Source organism: Rhinopithecus roxellana, chromosome 5 (genome assembly GCF_007565055.1).
Source record: "Rhinopithecus roxellana isolate Shanxi Qingling chromosome 5, ASM756505v1, whole genome shotgun sequence".
Classification (NCBI taxonomy): Eukaryota; Metazoa; Chordata; class Mammalia; order Primates; family Cercopithecidae; genus Rhinopithecus; species Rhinopithecus roxellana.
The window spans coordinates 126703514-126725001 of NC_044553.1; the positions used below are offsets into that span (position 1 = coordinate 126703514).

At 45.7% G+C, this 21488-nt stretch overlaps 1 protein-coding gene across 1 annotated transcript in view; it reads left to right on the plus strand.

Annotated features, from left to right (window-relative positions):
* The window catches only part of OCA2 (OCA2 melanosomal transmembrane protein), a 349097-nt gene that overhangs the window by 230369 nt on the left and 97240 nt on the right, over window positions 1-21488 (plus strand). The window contains 2 exon segments of the mRNA XM_010355208.2: window positions 4388-4447; window positions 5040-5144. Coding sequence (XP_010353510.2) covers window positions 4388-4447; window positions 5040-5144 — 165 coding nt within the window.

The window sequence follows — 21488 nt, forward strand, 5'->3', positions numbered from 1 at the left end:
AACTGTTCTTATTTACAGGCTATATGATTGTTTATGTAGAAAATCTCAGGTAGTCTACAAAAAATCCAGTACTACCAGAACTAATATATAAATTCAGCAAGGTCAGAAGATACAAGATCAGTATCAAAAATCAATATATTATCATATACTAGCGGCACATAATTGGAAAATATTTAAGGATCAATTGCAAATGATACCAAAAGCCTAAAAAACCTAGGAATAAATCTTAAAAAAAAGTATGCTCAAGATTCCTATAACAAAAATTACTGAGATATTTTGAAAAGAAACTTTTGTAAAAGATCTAAAGACCTAATGAAGAGATATAGTCTGTCCATAGACCCGAAGACTCAATGTTGTTTAGTGTGCAGTTCTTCCCACATTGACTTACAGAGTTAAGCACAATTCTAATAAAAATTGAACTAGGTTTTTCTGCAGAGAATGACAAGCTAATTATACAATTTATGTAGACATTCAAGGGCTAAATTCAAATAACTAAAGCATTTTTTTTCCCCAAAAGGACAACTTTTGGAGCACTTACCTGATTTCTTGAGTTACTACAAAGCTGTAGTAATCAAGACTGTGGTACTGACAAAAGATAGACATAGATTAATGGAACAGAATAGAGAGTCCAGAAATAGACTCTGTATATGTGTTATGTGTTTTTTAAATATACAACTGGTTTTAAACCATAGTGGCAAAGCAATTCATTTAGGAAAGAAAACATTTTTTCAACAAATGGTGCTGAATCAACTGGATATCTGTATAAAAGCAAAAATAATGCTAGAGTTGATTTGTAGTTTTACTGCATTATCTGTTTATTGTAGTATCTTTATAGTGATGATCTCTTTTCATTGTTGTTTTTGGTGACTCTCTTTCCCACTTTCTACTTAAAATTGTCATTTTCTCTTCACTTCTTTGGGTTCAATTTGTTGTTATTTTCTTAACTTACAAAGATAGATACTTAGCTTTTGATATTCATGCTTCGTATTTCCCACTGTGTATATTTGACTATAAATTTCCTTTTAGCTGCATCCCTCAAGTTTCCATGTGCATTTTGATTGTATTTACATTTTATTTATTCAAAATTATTTTAAATTTCTATTATGATTTATTACCTTAGTTTTCTTGATTAGCCAATTTTTGACTATTTAATTTGATTGAGAATTATTTAAAATTCTATTTCCCCTTTCCTGGCAGTTATATACTCACTCTTTTAGTATTTTTAGTGGTTTAATGTCATCTGGAGATGCCAGCCTTCATTCTTAACTCATCGAGGGCCCATGTTAATTGGTACTTTTACACTCTTCAACCCCTAATTTCTTTAAGCAAAATTCCTCTTCTGTATTTGGTATCTATGAATTCTCATCCATGCAGTTGTGGGGTCTGGCTAAATCTGTTTATATTCGGTGTCTATGAATTCTCATCCATGCAGTTGTGGGGTCTGGCTAAATCTGTTTATATTCGGTGTCTATGAATTCTCATCCATGCAGTTGTGGGGTCTGGCTAAATCTGTTTATATTCGGTATCTATGAATTCTCATCCATGCAGTTGTGGGGTCTGGCTAAATCTGTTTATATTCGGTGTCTGAATTCTCATCCATGCAGTTGTGGGGTCTGGCTAAATCTGTTTATATTCGGTGTCTATGAATTCTCATCCATGCAGTTGTGGGGTCTGGCTAAATCTGTTTTGGTTGTTTCTGCTCTCATTCATGCTGTTTGTCTTCTGTGTCCCTAGAGATCCAAGACTATAATCTCATCATTTCATCTTATTCTGTGGGATTCCTGAGGGCCTGCAGGCGGGATGCTTTCCTCCAGAAACTGCTGTGTCTGCTTCTGCTGGATGCCAGGGAATAATTTTAGTGCATTTCAAGGATCTTAGCTCAATATGAGAAATCTTAGTGGAGCCTACAACCCCACAGGCATTCACACCTCCTCTGACTTCAGTGCTTGATCAGCCTCGAGCTTCAAGGCAGTTCCACCCTGTGCCACTCAAGTCTTGCAGCTCCTAGACAGCTGCAGGAAACATTTTCATGGGGAGAGATTCCTTGGAAAGCCATACATTGTCTTGCTAATCTAGAATGTGTTAAAAGTGTGTTTTATCTAGGGTCCATTTGTTTGGCTGAAGAAGGGACTCTTAGACCTCCTAGTTTATCATTTTGAAAGAAGTGGTAGCAATGATTTATGGTATTGGCTTATTTCAGTGGGACAAGGATGTCAGGTCATTGCTGAATCAGCATTTCTGTGACAGACTAATGATGTTTCACATCCTGACTTACACTACACGATCATCTTTTCACTGTATAAGCTGATGAAGGAGACAAGTAATGGGTATAATCTTCAACTGTACATAAACTTTGCATACTGTAAAATACACATTATATACCTACAGTGTTAGGCTTGATAGATAGGGATGTGCTAGATAATTACTTCATTTTGTAAAAGAGTGTATTTGTAGTTTCTTCATATTTTGACTTTTTTTTAAAAAAATTAAGAGATCCGTTATTTTGAGCTGAGTTATTAGATGCAATATTCAAGTTTTTTGAAGATTTTACTTTATTTTGTCTTCTTACACTACATAACTCGGACTATGGTATTTAGGATAATTATATGACACTAAATGTGTAAATAAAAATGTCTATAGGTACACGTCAAGTTGTGCACACCATACTGTGTGTGTGTGTGAGGCACATACAGGTAGAACCATCTCTATTTGGCATTTGGCAGAACATTTTAATCAGGTTTAGGCCTTTGATTTTTCTTTGAACTGATGATGTCAAACAAAACAAAAGGTATAGCTACATTCAATATATTTTCAGCTTTAAAGTTTCATTTAATAACATTTGGATTATGATACATTTTTCGTTCTTTAACAGTGGGTGATTTTACCCCCCAGGGACCACTGGTTCTTAACGGGGTGATTTTACTCCCCCAGAGAGAGGACGGTGGCTGTGTCTGGAGACATCTTTGGCCGTCACGCTGGTGGTGGTGAGGTGCCACTGGCATCGAGTGTGACCAGGCCAGGGCTGCTGGGCAGCGTCTTATAATGCATGGGCCAGCCCCAGAGCAGAGAACGATCTGGCTCTAAATTAGCTGGGCCACGGGCCAGCCCCAGAACAAAGAACAATCTGGCTCTAAATTAGCAGGGCCAGGGTGAGAAACCCTGCTCTGAAGTGATTCTCCTTATGACTTAGTTGATATAACAGCAAACTTGATGGAGAATTGTGATTGAAGACCCAACATTTGGGCTCCATGGCTTTTAAATGAAGGTCAGCTACCAACTGTACATGCAGATTGAGATTCTTAAGCTTGATTTAAACAAGGACAAGCTGGCCAGGCACAGTGGCTCACGCCTAAAATACCAGCGCTTTGGGAGGCCAAGGCAGGCAGATCACCTGAGGTCAGGAGTTCGAGACCAGCCTGGCCAACATGGCGAAACCCCGTCTCTACTAAAAATACAAAAACAAGCCAGGTGTGGTGGTGGGCGCCTGTAATCCCAGCTACTTGTGAGACCGAGGCAGGAGAATTGCTGGAACCCAGGAGGTGGAGGTTGCAGTGAACCGAGATCACACCACTGCACTCCAGCCTGAGCAATAGAGCAAAACTGTCTCAAAAACGAAAACAAAAAAATTAAAAAATTAAAAAAAAAAAAACACAGACAAACTGCTATTTGTAATATTTGCAGTCTTTCAGCATGATCGAATCACAGTGAAGAGGCCACACCCACAGAGGTGCTGGGCAGCTGAGCCACCGGTACCTGTTGCCTTCCGGTGACCTCCCACGGTGGCTTGGTCGCCAGCCTCTGGGCGTCCCTGCGCGGGACCTTGGCAGCCTGGGCAGAAGGCTCCTGTGCCTCATCTTCTCTCTTCTACACTTTCCGGCCTTTCCCTGGGTCCAGTTTTCTGAATCTGCCTAGTACTGTGAAAATAGTTACATGTGCCAGTTAAATAGACTTCTCCTTCCTTTCTTTGAAGATTATAAAAACTGCATTAAAAAATTCTCTTAAAACTCTGTGGTGTTTAACTTTAAAAAGAAATTGGAAATGCCACTTACTTGAAAGACCTATATGGAGTGGTATTTCGTGATGTACGATTGAACAGTATCTTTACACAGGTCTTAAAGAGAGTCTTCCGTTCGGATTTAAATTTAACATGGACATTAACTCAGATCAATGAGGGATTTCTGCCACTGTTGTTGGACTTTTTCTCCGTGAATCTTCATTGTGCATATATGATAGTAAATTATTTATAGACTGTGTATTTGAGTCTGATCTTTTATAAGAAGCAGGAGTCTGGGCCTACCTTATGTTCACGTCTTTTCAAGACTTTGTTTTTAATCTTGCATATATTTTCTGTTTTAAACTGATTCTCATCACACATCCTTTCTTCTAGGCATTGGCACATCTCCACTTAATAGAATATGTTGGAGAACAAACTGCTTTGCTAATAAAGGTAAAATAAATGTTATAATAGAAGGTACTCCAGCCACTGTTCTTTGATTTTGTGGAAAAAAAAAAATTCTGGTAAGAACAGGTCACATTAATTATGTAAAAAGGCACAGCAGGGAACCTGTTCTATCCTGTGCCGCCCAGAGATGAAGAGAGACTTTTTCCAAAGAATATATAATTACAGATGCTTGCTATTTTGCTTTTAACTTTATTTAAAGCCTGTCTGAGAAGGAGCGGGATCGACACCAGCCTCAGTAAATGAGTGCGGCAGGCACCCCAGCCTCAGTGGTCTGCCAGGCCATCGGGTTAGTGTGACCAGTGTGCGCAGCCACCACACATGGATGAGGGGCAGGGTCACTCTGCCTCCCCATCCAGGGGCTGGCAGGCCTGGGCATGGCTGGGCGTTGCTGGTAGAAACCCAGCGGAGGCTCCTGGTGTGGGTGGGGCCCTGGCTTGCACACCTGTGTCTGCCTTGGTCTTGTGATGGGTAAGAGGAAGGACTAACCCCCTCGGGCCCCTCTGAGTCTCCCGGCTGGTGGGATCTGACCCTAAGTGCATGTGATGGAACACGGCAGCTGCTATTCTCCTCCTTCCAGATGGTCCCAGAGGAGCAGCGCCTCACGGCCGCCATCGTCCTGGTGGTGTGGGTCTCAGCCCTGGCATCGTCCCTGATTGACAACATCCCATTCACCGCTACCATGGTGAGTTGCATGTCTCCATGTTGAGGGCTCAGCTTCAGCCTGGACATAGCCTGGGGCTCACCCTCCCTTCCTAAGGCAGCAGAGGATGAAGCCGGCGCCTTTGCTGCACTCACAGGTATAGAGGACAAAAGTGAGCAGAGCCCGGGGCAGCTGGGCGGAGAGTGCCAAGAGCCCAGACTGCAGGCGGGGAGCCGAGGCTCTGCAGCTGCTGTGGACGGCACGTCCTGGGGTGACTGGTGGTCTTGGGGTCAACGCCACCGAGAGCTGCCACCTCTCCCAGAAAACGCTGTCTTGTCTTGTCTGTCTGCCTTCCTTCCTTCTTTTCTTTTCTCTTTTCTTCCTCTCTTTTTCTTTTCTTTCTTTCTCTCTCCCTCCTTCCTTCCTTCCTTCCTTCCTTCCTTCCTTCCTTCCTTCCTTCCTTCCTTCCTTCCTTCCTTCCTTCCTTCCCTCCCTCCCTTCCTCCTCTCCCTCCCTCCCTTCCTTCCTCCCTCCCTCCCTTCCTTCCTCCCTCCCTCCCTTCCTTCCTCCTCTCCCTCCCACCCTTCCTTCCTCCCTCCCTTCCTTCCTTCGAAAATTGTGAGACATCAAAAGACAGAGACTTCCATCTTCATTTGCTGCAGATTAGAAGCTGTTCTAACCAGCCTGTGTGTCTCCTAGTGCTTGGCCTGGGCAAGATCTTTCATTCTCTGTGTGGTTTTGAGCCCCAGCCAGGACTGGAAGTGCACATGGTAGACCTTTAGTTGGACAGATGAGCCTGCTTCTGGTGTGACTTCTGCCAGCATTGATTGCTTGGTTCAGGGCAGGAACTGGGAACCCAGGTGTGGCAAAGTAAAGGTAGGCCTAGGGGCTTGCACACAAGTCGCTGGAGTCCTCTCACAAACACTTGAGGTCGTCCCAGGTGTGCAGAGAACAGGCCAGAAGCATGGTGAGCACTCCCCGTGGCAGGATACAGGACAGGGGAGAGCCCTCTGTTCTTCTGACTCTGAGGGCCTCCCCGCTCCCCGCAGGGAACAGCCTGTGGGATCCCAAGACATCCCACCACCCTGTATCTATTCTGAACAATGGCACCCCCGGACTGGAGCAGCAGGCCTGGCTGTGTGGGGAAAAGGGCAGGCTGGGCTCATGCGGCGCTGACCTTAGGCGGACCTGGGAACCTGCGTCCCTCCCTTGCAGCCTGGAATTTAGTTTCTGTCAAGGTTGACCCTCTAGTTGCCTTCCAAGGTCTGGGTGTGGTAATCCTGAACTAACTCGGTGGCTGTTGTTATTTTTTGGTGAAATTCCAAACTGGGGAAGTCTTGCGGCTGTGGTCAAATGTCCCAGCTGTGGCCCAGCCGGCTCCACCTCTCCTGGCGCCCCAGGCAGGCTGACACCTTCTGGCAGGGCGGCCCTTACCGATCCTCAGCTTCAGCTTGTGCGTTCATCCTGTTCTCCAGGGAAACACAGTTTGCAGGAGAGTCCGCACTGTCCCAGCCAGCGAGGCCACAGGCGCGGCCCGAGCACGGGACCCCGACACAGCCTCCACCAGTGCTTGCTTCCGCCCCGCGCTCACAGCTCAACCCCGCCTTCTGGGGAGCTCTGAGGTTTGGACCCAGATCCTTTCTGGGACTGAATTTGAAGAGCCCTAGCATTGGTGATTTAGGTTGTTCCTTTTTCTAAGAATAGGACACTTTCACAGTTTTGTTCCATAAATTGTAGTGACTACTTAAAATTTACCTTAAAAAATGGAATCAGAGACAATAGTAAGGCAAATATCCATATGTTCACCACCCGAAGTGAGAAGGTATCAACATTTTATCCTCTTTGCTTTGGAATTTCTTGTTTGTTTTATTAAGAAATACAACATTGCAGATAAACAGGCATCTCTCTGTTCTTCCCCTGGAGCCTCAGGACCATCTCTGCCCTCATGAATGTGGGTCCCATCTGTCTCTGCAGTGGCCGCTGTGGGGGTGCTGAGGGTAGGATGCTGGCTCCTGTGTGTCCACAGGGGCGGAAGCCACATACATCGTGACCACAGCGGCCACAGGGTGCAGAGGTGGACATGCAGCTCTTCAAAGCACATGCATCTCCCCTGAGTGACTGTGCCATGCCAGCATGAGGCATCTGCAGTGGCCGCATCATGGGAGGGACATGGGGAGCCACTGGGTTTTGCTGCCTCAGGCTGGAAGTGGCACACAGCGACGGTCACAATGCTTGGGTGGGAAAGGGACACGTGGCCCTTCCCTGGAGCAGGGATCTGCGAAGTGGGTGGGCATCGCGGTCTCTCCACTTTCCCTCACTCCATTCTCCCCTCCTTTCCTTTGAGTGTCTTTTTACTGCTTTTTTAAAAAGCTGTATTGAAGTCATTGACAAAAATCTGCACCTATTGAATGTGTAAGTTTTCATGAATTTGGACATATGTGTATACCTGTGATACTGTCATCACAATCGAGGTACCAAACGCGTGCATCATCTCCATACATGTACTTATGTGTCTGTATGTGTGCTTCATGGTAAACTTAACACATGTCTGCCTTCTTAATACACTTTGAAGTGCATAATACCATATTAATGCTAGGCACTGTGTCATATCACGGCTCTGGAACGTACCCGTCTGGGATAACTGAAACTCGACCCATTGAGCAGCCTCTGCCCATCCCCCTCCCTCCACCCTCGACAGCCACCATTCTACTCTCTGCTTCCACGAGCGTGACAATTTTAGATTCCGCACACGATGGAATCAGGCGGTATTGCTCCTTCTGTGACTCGCTTATCTCACGTAGCATAATGCCCTCTGCGTTCATCCATGTTGTCACAAATAGCAGGATTTTCTGCCCTTTTAAGCCCGAATCGCCTTTCATTGCATATATATTCATATACCACATTTTCTTTATCCACATGTCCATCAGTGGACATGCAAGTTTTTCCCGTATCTTGGCTATTCTGAATAATGCTACAGTGAAAATGGGAGTACAGCTGTTTCTTCTTCGAGAGCCTGGTTTCCATTGCAGGTGGTTAGAGGATATGGTCTATAGGATTTCGTGCTTAGAAATTCCCGAAATGTCATCTGACTTACCATGTGGCTGTTTTTCTCCAGCTGCACACCTGAAAAGCTGCGTTTCAGCTTCTGCACACTGTGGCTGCTTTGGTCACTCCGTGTTTGGCTTCTGCCTCTGCTGACCCACAGGAGCCAGGATCCTGCCCTAGCTCCTCCCACAGTGGGCCGATGTGTAGGTGGTTATGACTCAAATTCATGAAGGCAGCTCCCTGAGGAGAGGGAAGGATGAAAACAATCCTGGGTCCTGAGGGAGGAAAGGAGCCTCACATTTGTTTATAATATTTTGTTCCTTACAAAATAAGCACAAAGGAAATCCTGCGGCAAAGAAGATAAAATGTTCAAATGTTCTCAGTGTATGTGTGTGAGCAGTTAACATACATATAGAACGCTCATATCATGTGAGCATTAACATACATAAGCATGTCATTGTGTTGTTATCCTCTCTAGATTCACTTATCTCTTTTCAATCTATCGTTTCGATATAGCAGAGAACTTTGTTAATTAGTTTGTTCCTCCTTGCACTTCAGCACGTTTTTGCATCGTTTACTTTGTGATTGTATTAGATGTTAAAGGTTCATTATCTAGTAACTTCACAGTGGCTGGTTTCTTTTACCTTGCATGAGGTCTCCACCTCTGCGCTGAGCCTCTGCCAGGTTTATCTTTTTCCAGTCCTTTATTTATTTACTGTTTTTTTAAAAATCCTTTTTCCAATTGCATTTTTAAGCAGAATGCAAGTCGATTTTTAAAATTCAAAGCAGATAATATTTGTCTTTTAAGAGAATAGTTTAACATGTTTACATTTATTGTAATGACTTATCGACTTGAACTAATTACCATCATTTATTTCTTTTTATGCTTTTTCCTTGCTAATTCTTTTTTTTTTCACTATCATTTCCTGACTTCTTTAGATTGATACGTCACATCTCCCCACCCATCAATTGGTTTCGAAGTTACTGATTTTATTCCTAGTCCTTTAGTGGAAATCATTCTGTTTGTAATGCACATGGTGGTATCAGCATTTCAAACAACAGTTGCAGTGAACAGAACCTATTTTAGTTAGTTTAAGATGAAAAGGAGTTTATCTAGGGATAGTACATAGTTTCTGGGATTTCTGAGAATTTCTATACTGCACAATGGGAATGGGGGGCTGCCCACAAGCCCCCAGCTTTTGCAGCTTGGCATGAGTGCTCAGGATCTCTGCCCCCACACTGGCTACTGAGTCCAGGGACTTCTGTCACCCTGCTCTTGAGTATGCCTTGTCACACCTCTCCTCCAGATTCTCCAGATGGGCCTCTGGAGCAGGTGTGTCTGATTGGAGGAGTCCATGCCTGTTCTAACTGCAATGGAGGCGGCAAAAGTGACTTTCTGGCTTCTGCCTTGGAGGCCCAGAACTCTCAAAACAGAGCTCCAAGGAGGCTTCAAAGCCTTTCTCCATCCCTCCCTCAGCGCCTTCTCCTTGATGCTTCTGTGTTTCCCGGTGCAGAGCCTTGCTTGCCCTCTGGGTCCCACAGTACCGTGCACCTACATCCACCAAGTCACTCAACAAGCGGATTGTCAAGAGTGTCTGCAGCTGTCTGCGAACTCCGACTGTTTGTGTTTGTAGCCTCATTCACGAGTGTTATACCTGGCACCAAAAAGATACTTAGCAAGTGTTTGTAGATGAATAGGAAAGTGAACTAACTGCCAGAGATTAATTGTCCTGGAGTAACTCTGTGTCCGCCTCCTCTCTGGCCTGCCATCCTCTGCTACTCTGTTACTGAGGGAGCTGGACACCCCGTGCTTGCTGCATGTCTCAGAGTCGCAGACCCCACCTGTGCACCTCCCTTCTGCCAGACCACCTGCCAATCGAGACGCACCCTCATCTTCAGTGATGTGGTGCCACCTCTCCAGCACGATGCTGGAGCTCTTGTGCCTTTGACAGTGCTGTTCTTTGCCACTGGTAGCAGCTTCCCTCTCAACTCCCTCCTTCCCTGTCCTGGGAGCCAGCCTCACCAACCCACAGCCCTCTACATTCCCTGGGTGGCAGCTGGTCCTTTCTCTGGATCTGCCTTCGCTGTGCAGCCTCTGGGTACAATGGCCTGCCCTCTGGATGGATGTAGGGTGTCCTGCTCAGGCCCCCAGTCATGTAAGGCAACTCATTCATAGTAAATCCTCATGTCTACAGTTCCCACCCACTGGTTCTGGCTTCTGACAGATGCAGTGATAGGAATGGCTCTTTGGGAGGTGATCTGGGTTTCCTGTCCTCAGAGAGGCCCCTTTGACTGGGAGGACCTTTACCCTGCACAGCTGTGGAGCCCTCTGAACCCAGGGAGTGGCCAGGAGAGTATGTGGGTGGCAACGCGGGTCTAGTTCAGGCCTGAGATCTTTGCAGTCATGCGTCCCTCTGCACCTGCTGCTGATGCAGAGAGAAGGCAGTGCCGTCTCCTCGCCATCGTGCCCTGGCCTGGCTCGTGTAGATCGACAGAGTTCAGACATCTGAGCTTCTGCTGTAGTTGTCGAGGCTTCTTGGATCGTCCCCAGGGTTGGCTCTGACCAAACACCCTTAGAGTACCTGGTCCTCTCTGCGCCCACTCGGGAGGCCTGCTCCGTGTTCAGGTGGGGAATTGGACAAGGAGACCAAAGAGCATTCGTGGAAATGCACCAGGAGAGACGGGTGTGCCTGCCCACGGCCGCAGACACAGCGTGAACACAGTGTGCAGTGCCTGGTCTCCCGCCGCCTGGCCAGCAGAGCTGCCTGCCTTCCCTGCCTCCTCGCCAGCCTCTGTCAGATGCAAAAACACGCCTCTGGCTGGTGTCACTGGCCAGGTCAACAGGACACTCTTCACTGGGGATTTTAACACGAATAGAACCTTAAAAAGGGTCAGAGAGCGGGCAGGTGCTGTTGCCACCTCCAGTGACATAAATGCAGGCCACTGCCTCGGTGGAGACAGCTGGCAGGAGCCTGGGCTGCGTGGGGCGTTTCAGCAGCCTTCGCCTGGTATTCCAGGGATGCGGGTCTCAAGAGACAACACAGAACCCATCTCTCCTCCGACGGCATCGTCTCTCCGAGCGTGTCTTCAGCGTGGGGTTGTCTCTGCTGCATGTGCATTGTCAGCTGCGGGCTGAGAGCGACAGGTGAACTCTGTTCATTGTTCAGGATATTTCTATTTCTTTTCTTGGCGTGGAGATGTTTAACCAGTATTTCCATACAGGGAAATCCCTTTCACACCCACCGCCTCTTCTTCCTTCCTCTTGCCCTCTTGGGGGGCAGGTGGCCTCTGTGGGCGGCGTTCATAGAACTCCATTGCATGGTCCTAAAGACCGAGTTGGAACTGCTGAGAAACAGCATAATGACTGAGAATTCCCTGACAGTCTTTCTCCGTTTAAACCTTAACTTTTCAACCTCATTTGCTTGAAAAGGAAAAATCCTCAGGCAACTTTCAAGTTAAAAGGTTATTACTCTTGTCCTGAATGTTGAATTTAAAGACTGGCAATTTATGCACATAAATCTGTGGGTTTCCTTTAACTGACTTGTTGGCACTCATCATTATCTGTGCTGTCACCCAGCCTCTGGGTGGAAGGCAGTTTCTCAGGCGTCTCCTTTCCCCAGCTTTCTTTGCAATCTCGCCCCATCCCGCAGCCCTGCGGGAGGTATCAGGGCAGACATCCTGGGCTGTCACACCTGGCACAGGAGAGCACTCTTTCAGAGGGTGTGAAAGTCAAAAGCATTTCCCTTAAGCTTTAGCTTTAAAATTTTTTTAACTTAATCTCATTTTTGTTTTAACTCCTCCTATCCTGAAACATCCAGGAACATAATTATGTGGAGGATCAAACCCAGCCCAGTGATTGCAATTAGGTTTAATAACATGAGCAGTTGGCACTTTTAGCAGCTCAGGTTCTGCAGGAGGTGGATCTGGGCTTGAATCCTAACTCTGACATTGTGCGAGCTAAGGAGGCACTAGAGTTAGAGAAACAGAAACGGGAGGAGCACAGAAATGCCGTTTTCCCCGTTTGCTTGGTGCTGAGCCTGGTACTGATGGGCTGTGTGGGTTGCAAGTCTGCCCCGGGCAGGTGCACAATGGATGTCCTCTGGGTGGTTGGGGAGCGACCTCAGAGAGGCACTGCTGGGCCCAGAAGTGAGGGTCTCTCTCTCACCTTCCAAGGCCCACAGACCAGCCACTACACCGCCAGACTCCAGCTCCATGGCACCCCACGAAATCCAAGTGGCACATTTAAGGGACCAGTAGTGTGAGAGAAGCTCATTCACTGTGTCCCACCAACACAGTACGACAAATGACAAATTATGAGAACACTCAGAGATTTAAACACAGCACAAAAAATAGTTTCTGCAACTAAAACCTGTAATGTTTTCAACAAAAAATATTGAATAACGAATTGAAGAAGAGCAAGGTGTTAGGCCTGAGTTGCTGTGCTTGCCGCCAAGTGAGAGACTTGTACCAAATGCAGGTACAGAACAAAAGCGCAGAGAAGCAGAGTCGTGAAAAAGGATGAGAGATTTGGAGGCGAGACCCAGGGGACCCAGCGTGGCCATGACAGCAGTTCCGGAATGGGGAGAAGGAATGCATTGTACTGAAAAAGCACAGCCCTTTGCCCTCAAATGGGGCTTGGGCACCAGCAGAATCTCGCAGCACCAGGAACTTCTAACAGGGCAGGGTCTCAGATGCTCAGACCCCTGAGTCAGGGCCTGTATTTGGACAAGGTGCCAGGCAACCCACTCCACACATTGGCATTGAAGAAGTGCTGGTCTAGGCCAGGCCCATCGGCAGGACCTGTGCCCCTATCGGCTATAAATAGCTCTTCCCTCCCTCACCACAATCTATCTCTCAACTCTCAGAATCCCGGTGAGGGTGCAGCTTTCCCCGTGCTTCCCTGCGGCACCTGTGCACCCTCACCAGGGGACCCACCCAGAACTGCTGCTGAGTGGCTGCTGTGTCCCACACAGCAGGAGCCGACTGCAGCATCCCTCATCCGTGCCCCAGGCAGCTCTGCCCTCCTCCCGCTGCTGCTGTGTGCTTGCCATGCACCTGGGCCACCTCTGCCCCTGCCCAGGTAGTTGCAGCCTCAGGGGTCCTGTCCTTCCTGACCTGTCAGGTCAACCCTGCCAGCCTCCCGCTGATGGTTAGTGCCTCCTGGGCTGGCTTCCCAGACCCCTGAGTCAGACCCATTGCCTGGGCCAGAGGTCAGGCAGTGGGAACCATGTGCCTTCCGGCTGTCACACAGCGGAAAAGGAGCTTCAGATGTATTTTTCGATGACTTACGATGTTGTGGTATTTAAATTTAAAAGTAGACATTTAAAAGAATGATGGGATGCCTTCATTTAAGGATGTTGATATAGACTACGTCCTTGGGGATTATTGTAAATTGGAATGGCAAATTTGACATACGAACTTAAAATGTCTGAGGAGCCCAGGCACGGTGGCTCACGCCTGGAATCCTAGCACCTTGGGAGGCTGAGGCCAGTGGATCACCTGAGATCAAGAGTTCAGTACCAGCCTGGCTAACATGGTAAAACCCTGTCTCTACTAAAAATACAAAAATTCGCCGGACATAGTGGCACGTACCTGTAATCGCAGCTACTCAGGAGACTGAGGAGAATCGCTTAAACCCAGCGGGGAGGGGAGGGGAGCGGAGCGGAGGTTGCAGCAAGCTGAGATGGTGCCCCTGCACTCCAGCCTGGGTGACAGAGCGAGACTCCATCTCAAAAAAAAAAAAAAAAAAAAAAAAAAAAAGTCTGAGGAGGTCTACGCTTTTTTTTTTTCAAAGTTCTTTGGCTCTGGGTGGGCAGCATGTCCCCCTGTATGGGCTCTGTGCACTGTGTGTGCCTCTTGTGCCCCGTCAGGCCTCCAGCACTGCCCCTCCTTCGAGGCTGATGACCATGCTTTCTGTCTGTGAGGACATACAGCAACCATGTGGGCACTTCCCACGTGACGCTGTGGCCACCCAGTGCGTCCTGCCTGCCTTCCGGGTGTGTGGGGGGATGTCCGGCTCCCAGCGAAGGCCGGTGCCTTCACCCAGGACCACACGCCACTGTCCTCCCTGCATCATTTATTCTTCGCTCTCTGCTGATGATTGGCAGGAGGATGCAGGCTTGCTGCCGTGTCTCCAGGCCTTGCCGCCGCTCCCCTACTTCCTCTGTTTCCTGTAGCCAAACACTTGGAAAGGGAGTCTGTCTTGCCACCCTCTCTTTGTTGGAACCTTTCTTCACTTTTTCTTGACTTCACTGCAATTGAGCTTTTCTTCCATAATCCATGGAAATAGTTCTCTCCAAGGTCACTAAGGACCAGTGCCCGCCCTCAAGAGAGATCCCCTTGGAACCTGGCCAGTCAGCAGCATGACATGTAGGCCACCCCTCAGAATCTTTCCCCGCCTGGCCCCTCAGGTACTCCTCCTCCCCTCATGGGACTCCTCCTCCTCACCTCCTTCCATGACTCTGTCCATCTTCCAAGCCCGGAGCCCTGGAATCAGCTCTCTAGACTCACGGCTGCAGGGGTCTCATCCAAGCACATACTCCAAGTGCCATCCACAGCAACCTCCCCTGGGCTGCTCCCCAGAGCCCGCCTTGGGTGTCCGGCTGCCTCTCCATTTCTCTCCTGGGCTGCTCCCGAGTCTCACCTTGGGTGTCTGGCTGCCTCTCTATTTCTCTCCTGGGCTCTCCCCAGAGCCTTGCGTTGGGTGTCCGGCTGCCTCTCCATTTCTCTCCTGGGGCATTGCAGGTGTCACAGACTTAACGTGTCCCGAACTGAAATCCTGATTCCATCTTTCTCCACTCTTCCTTGCCCTCATAAATTGTGACTCCATTCTCTCAGTTGCTCAAGCCCCTGAGGCTGAGAGCCAGCTGACACCGCACCTTCTCTGACACCCCATGGCCAGCTGTCCTTCAAAGGTTTTGAATCAGATCCATTCTTGCCATCTACACTCCTGTCCCCTGAGGCCCCAGCAAGGACCATATGCCCTCCTGCTGTCACACAGCGGAAAAGGAGCTTCAGATGTATTGTTCCCAAATATATCCCCAGTTGTTTCAGATTGTTCCTTTTGTTTCCACTCTTGCCCTGCTCCTGAGAGCCTATGGTCCACAGAGGCTCCCCGCTTTGATACAGCCCAAAGTCTTGGCGGTGGCCTGCACCTCGCACAGGCCTGGCTGCTGCTTCCTCCCTGACCTCACTTCTTACTGCTCTTCTCTCTGCTGACTTGGCTGCAGCCATAGTGGCTGCTTGGATTTCAACCCGGCAATCCCACTGCTGAGTATAGACCCAAAGGAGATGGAATCATTCTACCAAAAAGACACGTACCCTTGCATGTCCATCACTATGTTACTCACAATAGTAAAGACATGGAATCAACCTAGATGCCCATCAGCGGTGGATTGAATAAGGAAAATGTGGTACATAAACAACATGGAATACCACACAGCCATAAAAAAAAAAAATGAGATCATGTTCCATGTAGCAACATGGATGGAGCTGGCGGTCATGATCCTAATGGAATTAATGCCGAAACAGAAAACCAAATACTGTATGTTCTCACTTGTAAGAGGGAGCTAAATAGTGGGTACATATGACACAAAGAAGGGAATAATCAACAGTGGGGTTTTCAGAAGGGAGGAGTGAGGGGTGAAGACAAGGGCTGAAAAACTCCCGAGCAGGTACTATGCTCACTGCTTGGGTGACGGGAACATTTGAAGTCCAAATCCCAGCATCACACAAGATGTCCGTGTAACAAACCTGCACATATGCTCCCCGACTCTGAAATACATTGATGATGAAGGCTTTGCGCGTTCTGTGCTTTCTGAGACTCTCTCCACACAGATCATCAGAGCTTGGTCTTGCTCCTCCACCTTTGACTGAGTTTTGCAAAACTGCTCCTTCCCAGTGCTAAGCTGACAACCTCGCCCTCCCCGTCTCCCCTTTCACTCTATTTTTTCCCCGTAACACTTAATGCCACCAAGCATGCTATGGATTTTCCTTATTCATTATTCTTTTGAGCTGCTTGGTTGTGCAACGTTTACTTTTAAATAAAATTGTACATTCGTACAGATTAAAGTGCTAAATTAGCCTGGAATTCCTGTTTAAAAAATAGCACCTTTATAACTTCCATCACCATTTCTTTTTCTCACAGAAAACCTTTTTTATCCTTTGCCACTTATTTTATTTTATTTTATTTTATTGTATGTTTTGTTTCCTGAGTGCTGCTATCTGCCATCTTTTTTCCCAAGCCCTGGGGTCTTTCCGTCGATCTCATGTTGGTAGAGGCAATGGCTCCCTTCTGTTCCTTTCTTCCTGTAAGAATGTTGGTATCGACTACATCCCAGTTTCATCAGGAACGTTGATCTGTGGTTTTCTTTTCTTGTAGTGGCTTTGTCTGACTAGTATCAGGGTAATGCTGGCCTCATGGAATGAGTTGGGAAGTGCTCCCTCTTCTTCATGTTTTGAAACAGTTTTGGGAAGATTGGTGTTAATTTTTCTTTAAACGTTTGGTGGAATGCACCAGCAAAGCCATCTGGTCCTAGACTTTTCTTCGTTGGGAATTCTTTAGTTACTGATTCAATCTCCTTACTAGTTATAGATCTAATCAAATAGTCTGTTTTTCCGTGAGTCAGTTTGGATAGATTGTGTATTTCTAGAAATGTGTTTGTTTCATTTAGTTTACACAACTTGTTGGCATGTAATTGTTTATAGTATTCTCTTACAGTCCTTTTTATTTCTGCCAGATTGGTAATAATGTTTCCACTTCAGTTTTTGGTTTTAGTCATTTGTATTTTATCTCTTTTTCTTAGTCAATCTAGATAAAACTTTGACAATATTGTCAATCCCTTCAAGGAGTCAACTTTTGGTTTTGTTTACTTTCTCTGTTTTTTCTATTCTTTATCTTATTTCTCTCTCCTCTAATCTATCTTATTTCCCTTGTTCTCCTAGCTTTAGGTTTAGTTTGCCTTTTTGTAGTTTCTTACGGTGTGAAGTTAGGTTATTTATTTGAGATATTTCTTCTTTTAAAATATATACATTTACAGCTGTAAATTTTCCTATTAGCACTGCTTTCGTTGAATCTCACAAGGTTTAGTGTGTTGCATTTTGATTTCTCTTTGTCTTAGGTGTTTTCTAATTTTCCTTGTAATTTCTTCTTTAACTCATTGGTTGTTTAATATTTGTAAATTTTCTCTTTTTCCTTCTGTTACTGATTTCGAGTTTCATTCTATTGTAATTAGAAAACATACTATGTATTATTTTAATCTTTTAAAATGTATTGAGAATTATTTTGTGGTCTTATCTTGGGGAATATTGTATGTCTCTACTTTTTATAGTAGAAATATCTATTTCTTCTTCAATTATGCCAATTTTTGTTTCATGTATTTCCAGGTTCTGTTTTTAGGTGTGTAAATATTTATAATTGTTATATCTTCCTTCTATATTGAGTCATTTATAAATATATGTTATTTGTCTTTTGTAACCTGTTTTTGTTTATATTCTATTTTGTCTGACAATAATGTACCCACCTCAGTTCTATTTTGGTTACTGATTACTATTTACATGTAAAATATTTTTTCTTATTTTTAACTTATTTGCGTCCTTGTACCTAAAGACAGTCGCTTGTTTATAGATGTATCCTGTTTCTTATCCGATCTGCCAATCTGTGTTTTTTTTTTTCTTTTGTTGGAGGCAGAGTCTCACTCTGTCTCCTAGGCTGGAGTGCAGTGGCACAATCTTGGCTCACTGCAACCTCCGCCTTCTGGGTTCCAGCAATTCTTCTGCCCCAGCCTCCCAAGTAGCTGGGATTACAGGTGCTCGCCACCACACCTGGCTAATTTTTGTATTTTTAGTAGAGACGAGGTTTCACCATGTTGGCCAGACTGGTCTTGAACTCCTGACCTCAGGTGAACAGGAGAGTTTAATCCATTTACAATTAATGTAATTTCTGATAAAGAAAGAATTACTCTGCCATTTTTTTCTTTTCTGTATATCTTAGATTTTTTGTTTATTGGTTTCTCCATTACTGCCTTTTTTTTGTATTTAGTTGACTTTTTTTTTTTTGTACTGTACAACTTGGATTACCTTGTTTTAATTTTCTGTATATTTTAATAGTTATTTTCTTAGTGGTTACCTTGGAAATTTCAATTAACATCCTAAATGTGTAACAACCTATCATGAATAATACCAATTTAGTTTCAATAGCATACAGACTATTTAGTCCTTATTTCCTTTACAATTCAGTCCTTCCTTCCTTCATAGATGACATCTTTATTAGCTGAATGCCTATTAAATATTTTTCCTGTCTCTTTCTCTCCATCTTCTCTTTCTGGAAATCCTATAATGCATATATTGGTAGATTTGATGGTGTCCCACAGGTCCTTTGGGCTCTGTTTGTTCTTTTTTCTTTTACTTTCTGCTCCTCAGACCTAATAATTTCTTTTTTGACATTTTAAATTTTATTTACTTTTTAAATTGTGGTAAAACACATGTAACGTAAAATTCACCATCGTAACCATTTTTAAGTGTATAGTTTAGTAGCATTAAGTACATTTACATTATTGTACAACTATCACCAGCATCCATTTCCAGAGCTCTTCTCCTTGCAAAACTGAAGCCCTGTACCCATTAAAAATAATTCCCCGTTCCTTCCTCCCCCAAGGCCTTGGCAACCACCATCTTACTTTCTGTCTCTTATGAATTTAAATATTCTAGATAAGCCCTGATAATTTCAAATGTCATGTCTTCACGCTCACTGACCCTTTCTTCGGCTTCCTCAGTTCTGCTGTTGAAGTCTTGTCGTGAGGTTTTCATTTAAGTTGTTATACTTTCAGGTCCAGAATTTCTATTTGATTCCTCTTTGTCATTTCTACCTCTTTAGTGATATTTAAATTCTGTCTGTACATCATTTTCCTGATTTCCTTTAACTCTTTGTCCATGGTTTCCTGTAGTTATTGAACTTCTTTAAGACAGCTGAATTAACATCTTTGACTAATATTTCTAATGCCTAGACTTCTTCCAGGATGATTTCTGTCATTTTTTTTTCTGTGAGCGGACCACGCTTTCCTATTTGTTTGTATGCTGCGTAATCTTCTTTGTTGAGAGCTGGACATTTTGAGTATTATATTGTGCTGATGCTAGAAATCTAATTCTCCCATTCCTCAGATGTTGCTGAGTCTTTCTCGTTGAGTGCTGGAGCCATCCATTTGTGACTTTTCCAAACTTTTTTGAAAAGTGTATGGTCATTGAAGTTTTTCTCCTATTATCTCTACAGTTAACTAGTAGACTGACAAAGATTTCCTTAAATTTCTGGCTCCCAAAAAATGTGTGTGTGTGTATATGCGTGTGTGTGTGTGTGTGTTAGGGGTGTATGTGTTAGGGGTGTGTGTGTGTACAGAAATAATTACTGCCACTTTAAATTTCCTGGAAGCTGCTTCATCACTTGGAGGTTGAAACAATGGCCAGCCTCTGTGCTGGCCCCTCGGTGATCAAAACAGTGGCCAGCAATCAACATACACAACCTCAGCTTTTGGAGGACAAGGTCATTATTGCCTGCTCTGATATCAGCAAGTCACATCCTAAACAGGTGCTGCCATCCCCACAGCTTCCTGCCACAGGGTGAGAGATGGGGAATGATAACCACTAAAAAAAAAGCCAAAATTCACCAAAACCCTTTTTATCAGTCTTCCCCCTGGTTGCTGAAAGTGTTTGGCTACACTCCAGACTTCCAAAATAGTTACTGTTTTGAATTGAATTGTATCCCCAAAACATACTGAGGTCCTAACCCCAGGTACTTTGGAATGTAACCTTATATGAAAATAGGGCCTTTACAGAGGTAATAAGTTTAAATCGGGTCACTAGGGTGAGCCCTAATCCAATCTGACTAAAGTCCTTATGAAAAGGGGAAATTTTGGCACAGACACACACAGGCACAGGAAAGGCTCCCTTGTGACTGGAGTGATGCACCCACAAGGCAAGGATGGCCAGGCTGGCCGCAGACACCGGAGGGGCAAGGAAAGACCCCCCCAGAGCCATTGGAGAGCACGGCCAGGCCAGCACCTGGCTTCAGACTCTTGCCTGTACGGCAATGAAGTCCTGTTGTTTTCAGGACGCAGCTCGTGGTGCTTTGTGACAGCAGCCACAGGGAGCTCATACGGTAGCTTCAGACAGTTCCTGCCAGTTCAGTCATCCTTTAGGCAGAGGTGGATTCGGGGAGCTTCTCCTGCTCTACCATCTTCTGTGCTGTCATTCATTAGTTTTAAATTTTTCTCTCTCTGCCACTGTAAAGCAAGCTCTATGAGGGCAGGGACTTTTGTGTCTTATATTCATTGTTCTATCACTTGTATCTAGAGCAGAACCAGACACAAAGTAGAATATTCATGAAGAATTACTGACTGAATTAAGAATAAATGAGCATAGACAAGATAACATGGTCCCATCCAGTGGAGGAGGTAGTGTTGAATGCAGTGATGGAGGATAAGCTCTGGGTGTAGCCATCCGGTGGAGGAGGAAGTGTTGAATGCAGTGATGGAGGTAAGCTCTGGGTGTAGCCATCCGGTGGAGGAAGAAGTGTTGAATGCAGTGATGGAGGTAAGCTCTGGGTGTAGCCATCCGGTGGAGGAAGAAGTGTTGAATGCAGTGATGGAGGTAAGCTCTGGGTGTAGCCATTCAGTGGAGGAGGAAGTGTTGAATGCAGTGATGGAAGTAAGCTCTGGGTGTAGCCATCTGGTGGAGGAGGAAGTGTTGAATGCAGTGATGGAAGTAAGCTCTGGGTGTAGCCATCCGGTGGAGGAGGAAGTGTTGAATGCAGTGATGGAGGTAAGCTCTGGGTGTAGCCATTCAGTGGAGGAGGAAGTGTTGAATGCAGTGATGGAGGTAAGCTCTGGGTGTAGCCATCCGGTGGAGGAGGAAGTGTTGAATGCAGTGATGGAGGTAAGCTCTGGGTGTAGCCATTCAGTGGAGGAGGAAGTGTTGAATGCAGTGATGGAAGTAAGCTCTGGGTGTAGCCATCTGGTGGAGGAGGAAGTATTGAATGCAGTGATGGAGGTAAGCTCTGGGTGTAGCCATCCGGTGGAGGAGGAAGTGTTGAATGCAGTGATGGAGGTAAGCTCTGGGTGTAGCCATCCGGTGGAGGAGGAAGTGTTGAATGCAGTGATGGAGGTAAGCTCTGGGTGTAGCCATCCGGTGGAGGAGGAAGTGTTGAATGCAGTGATGGAGGTAAGCTCTGGGTGTAGCCATCCGGTGGAGGAGGAAGTGTTGAATGCAGTGATGGAGGTAAGCTCTGGGTGTAGCCATCCGGTGGAGGAGGAAGTGTTGAATGCAGTGATGGAGGTAAGCTCTGGGTGTAGC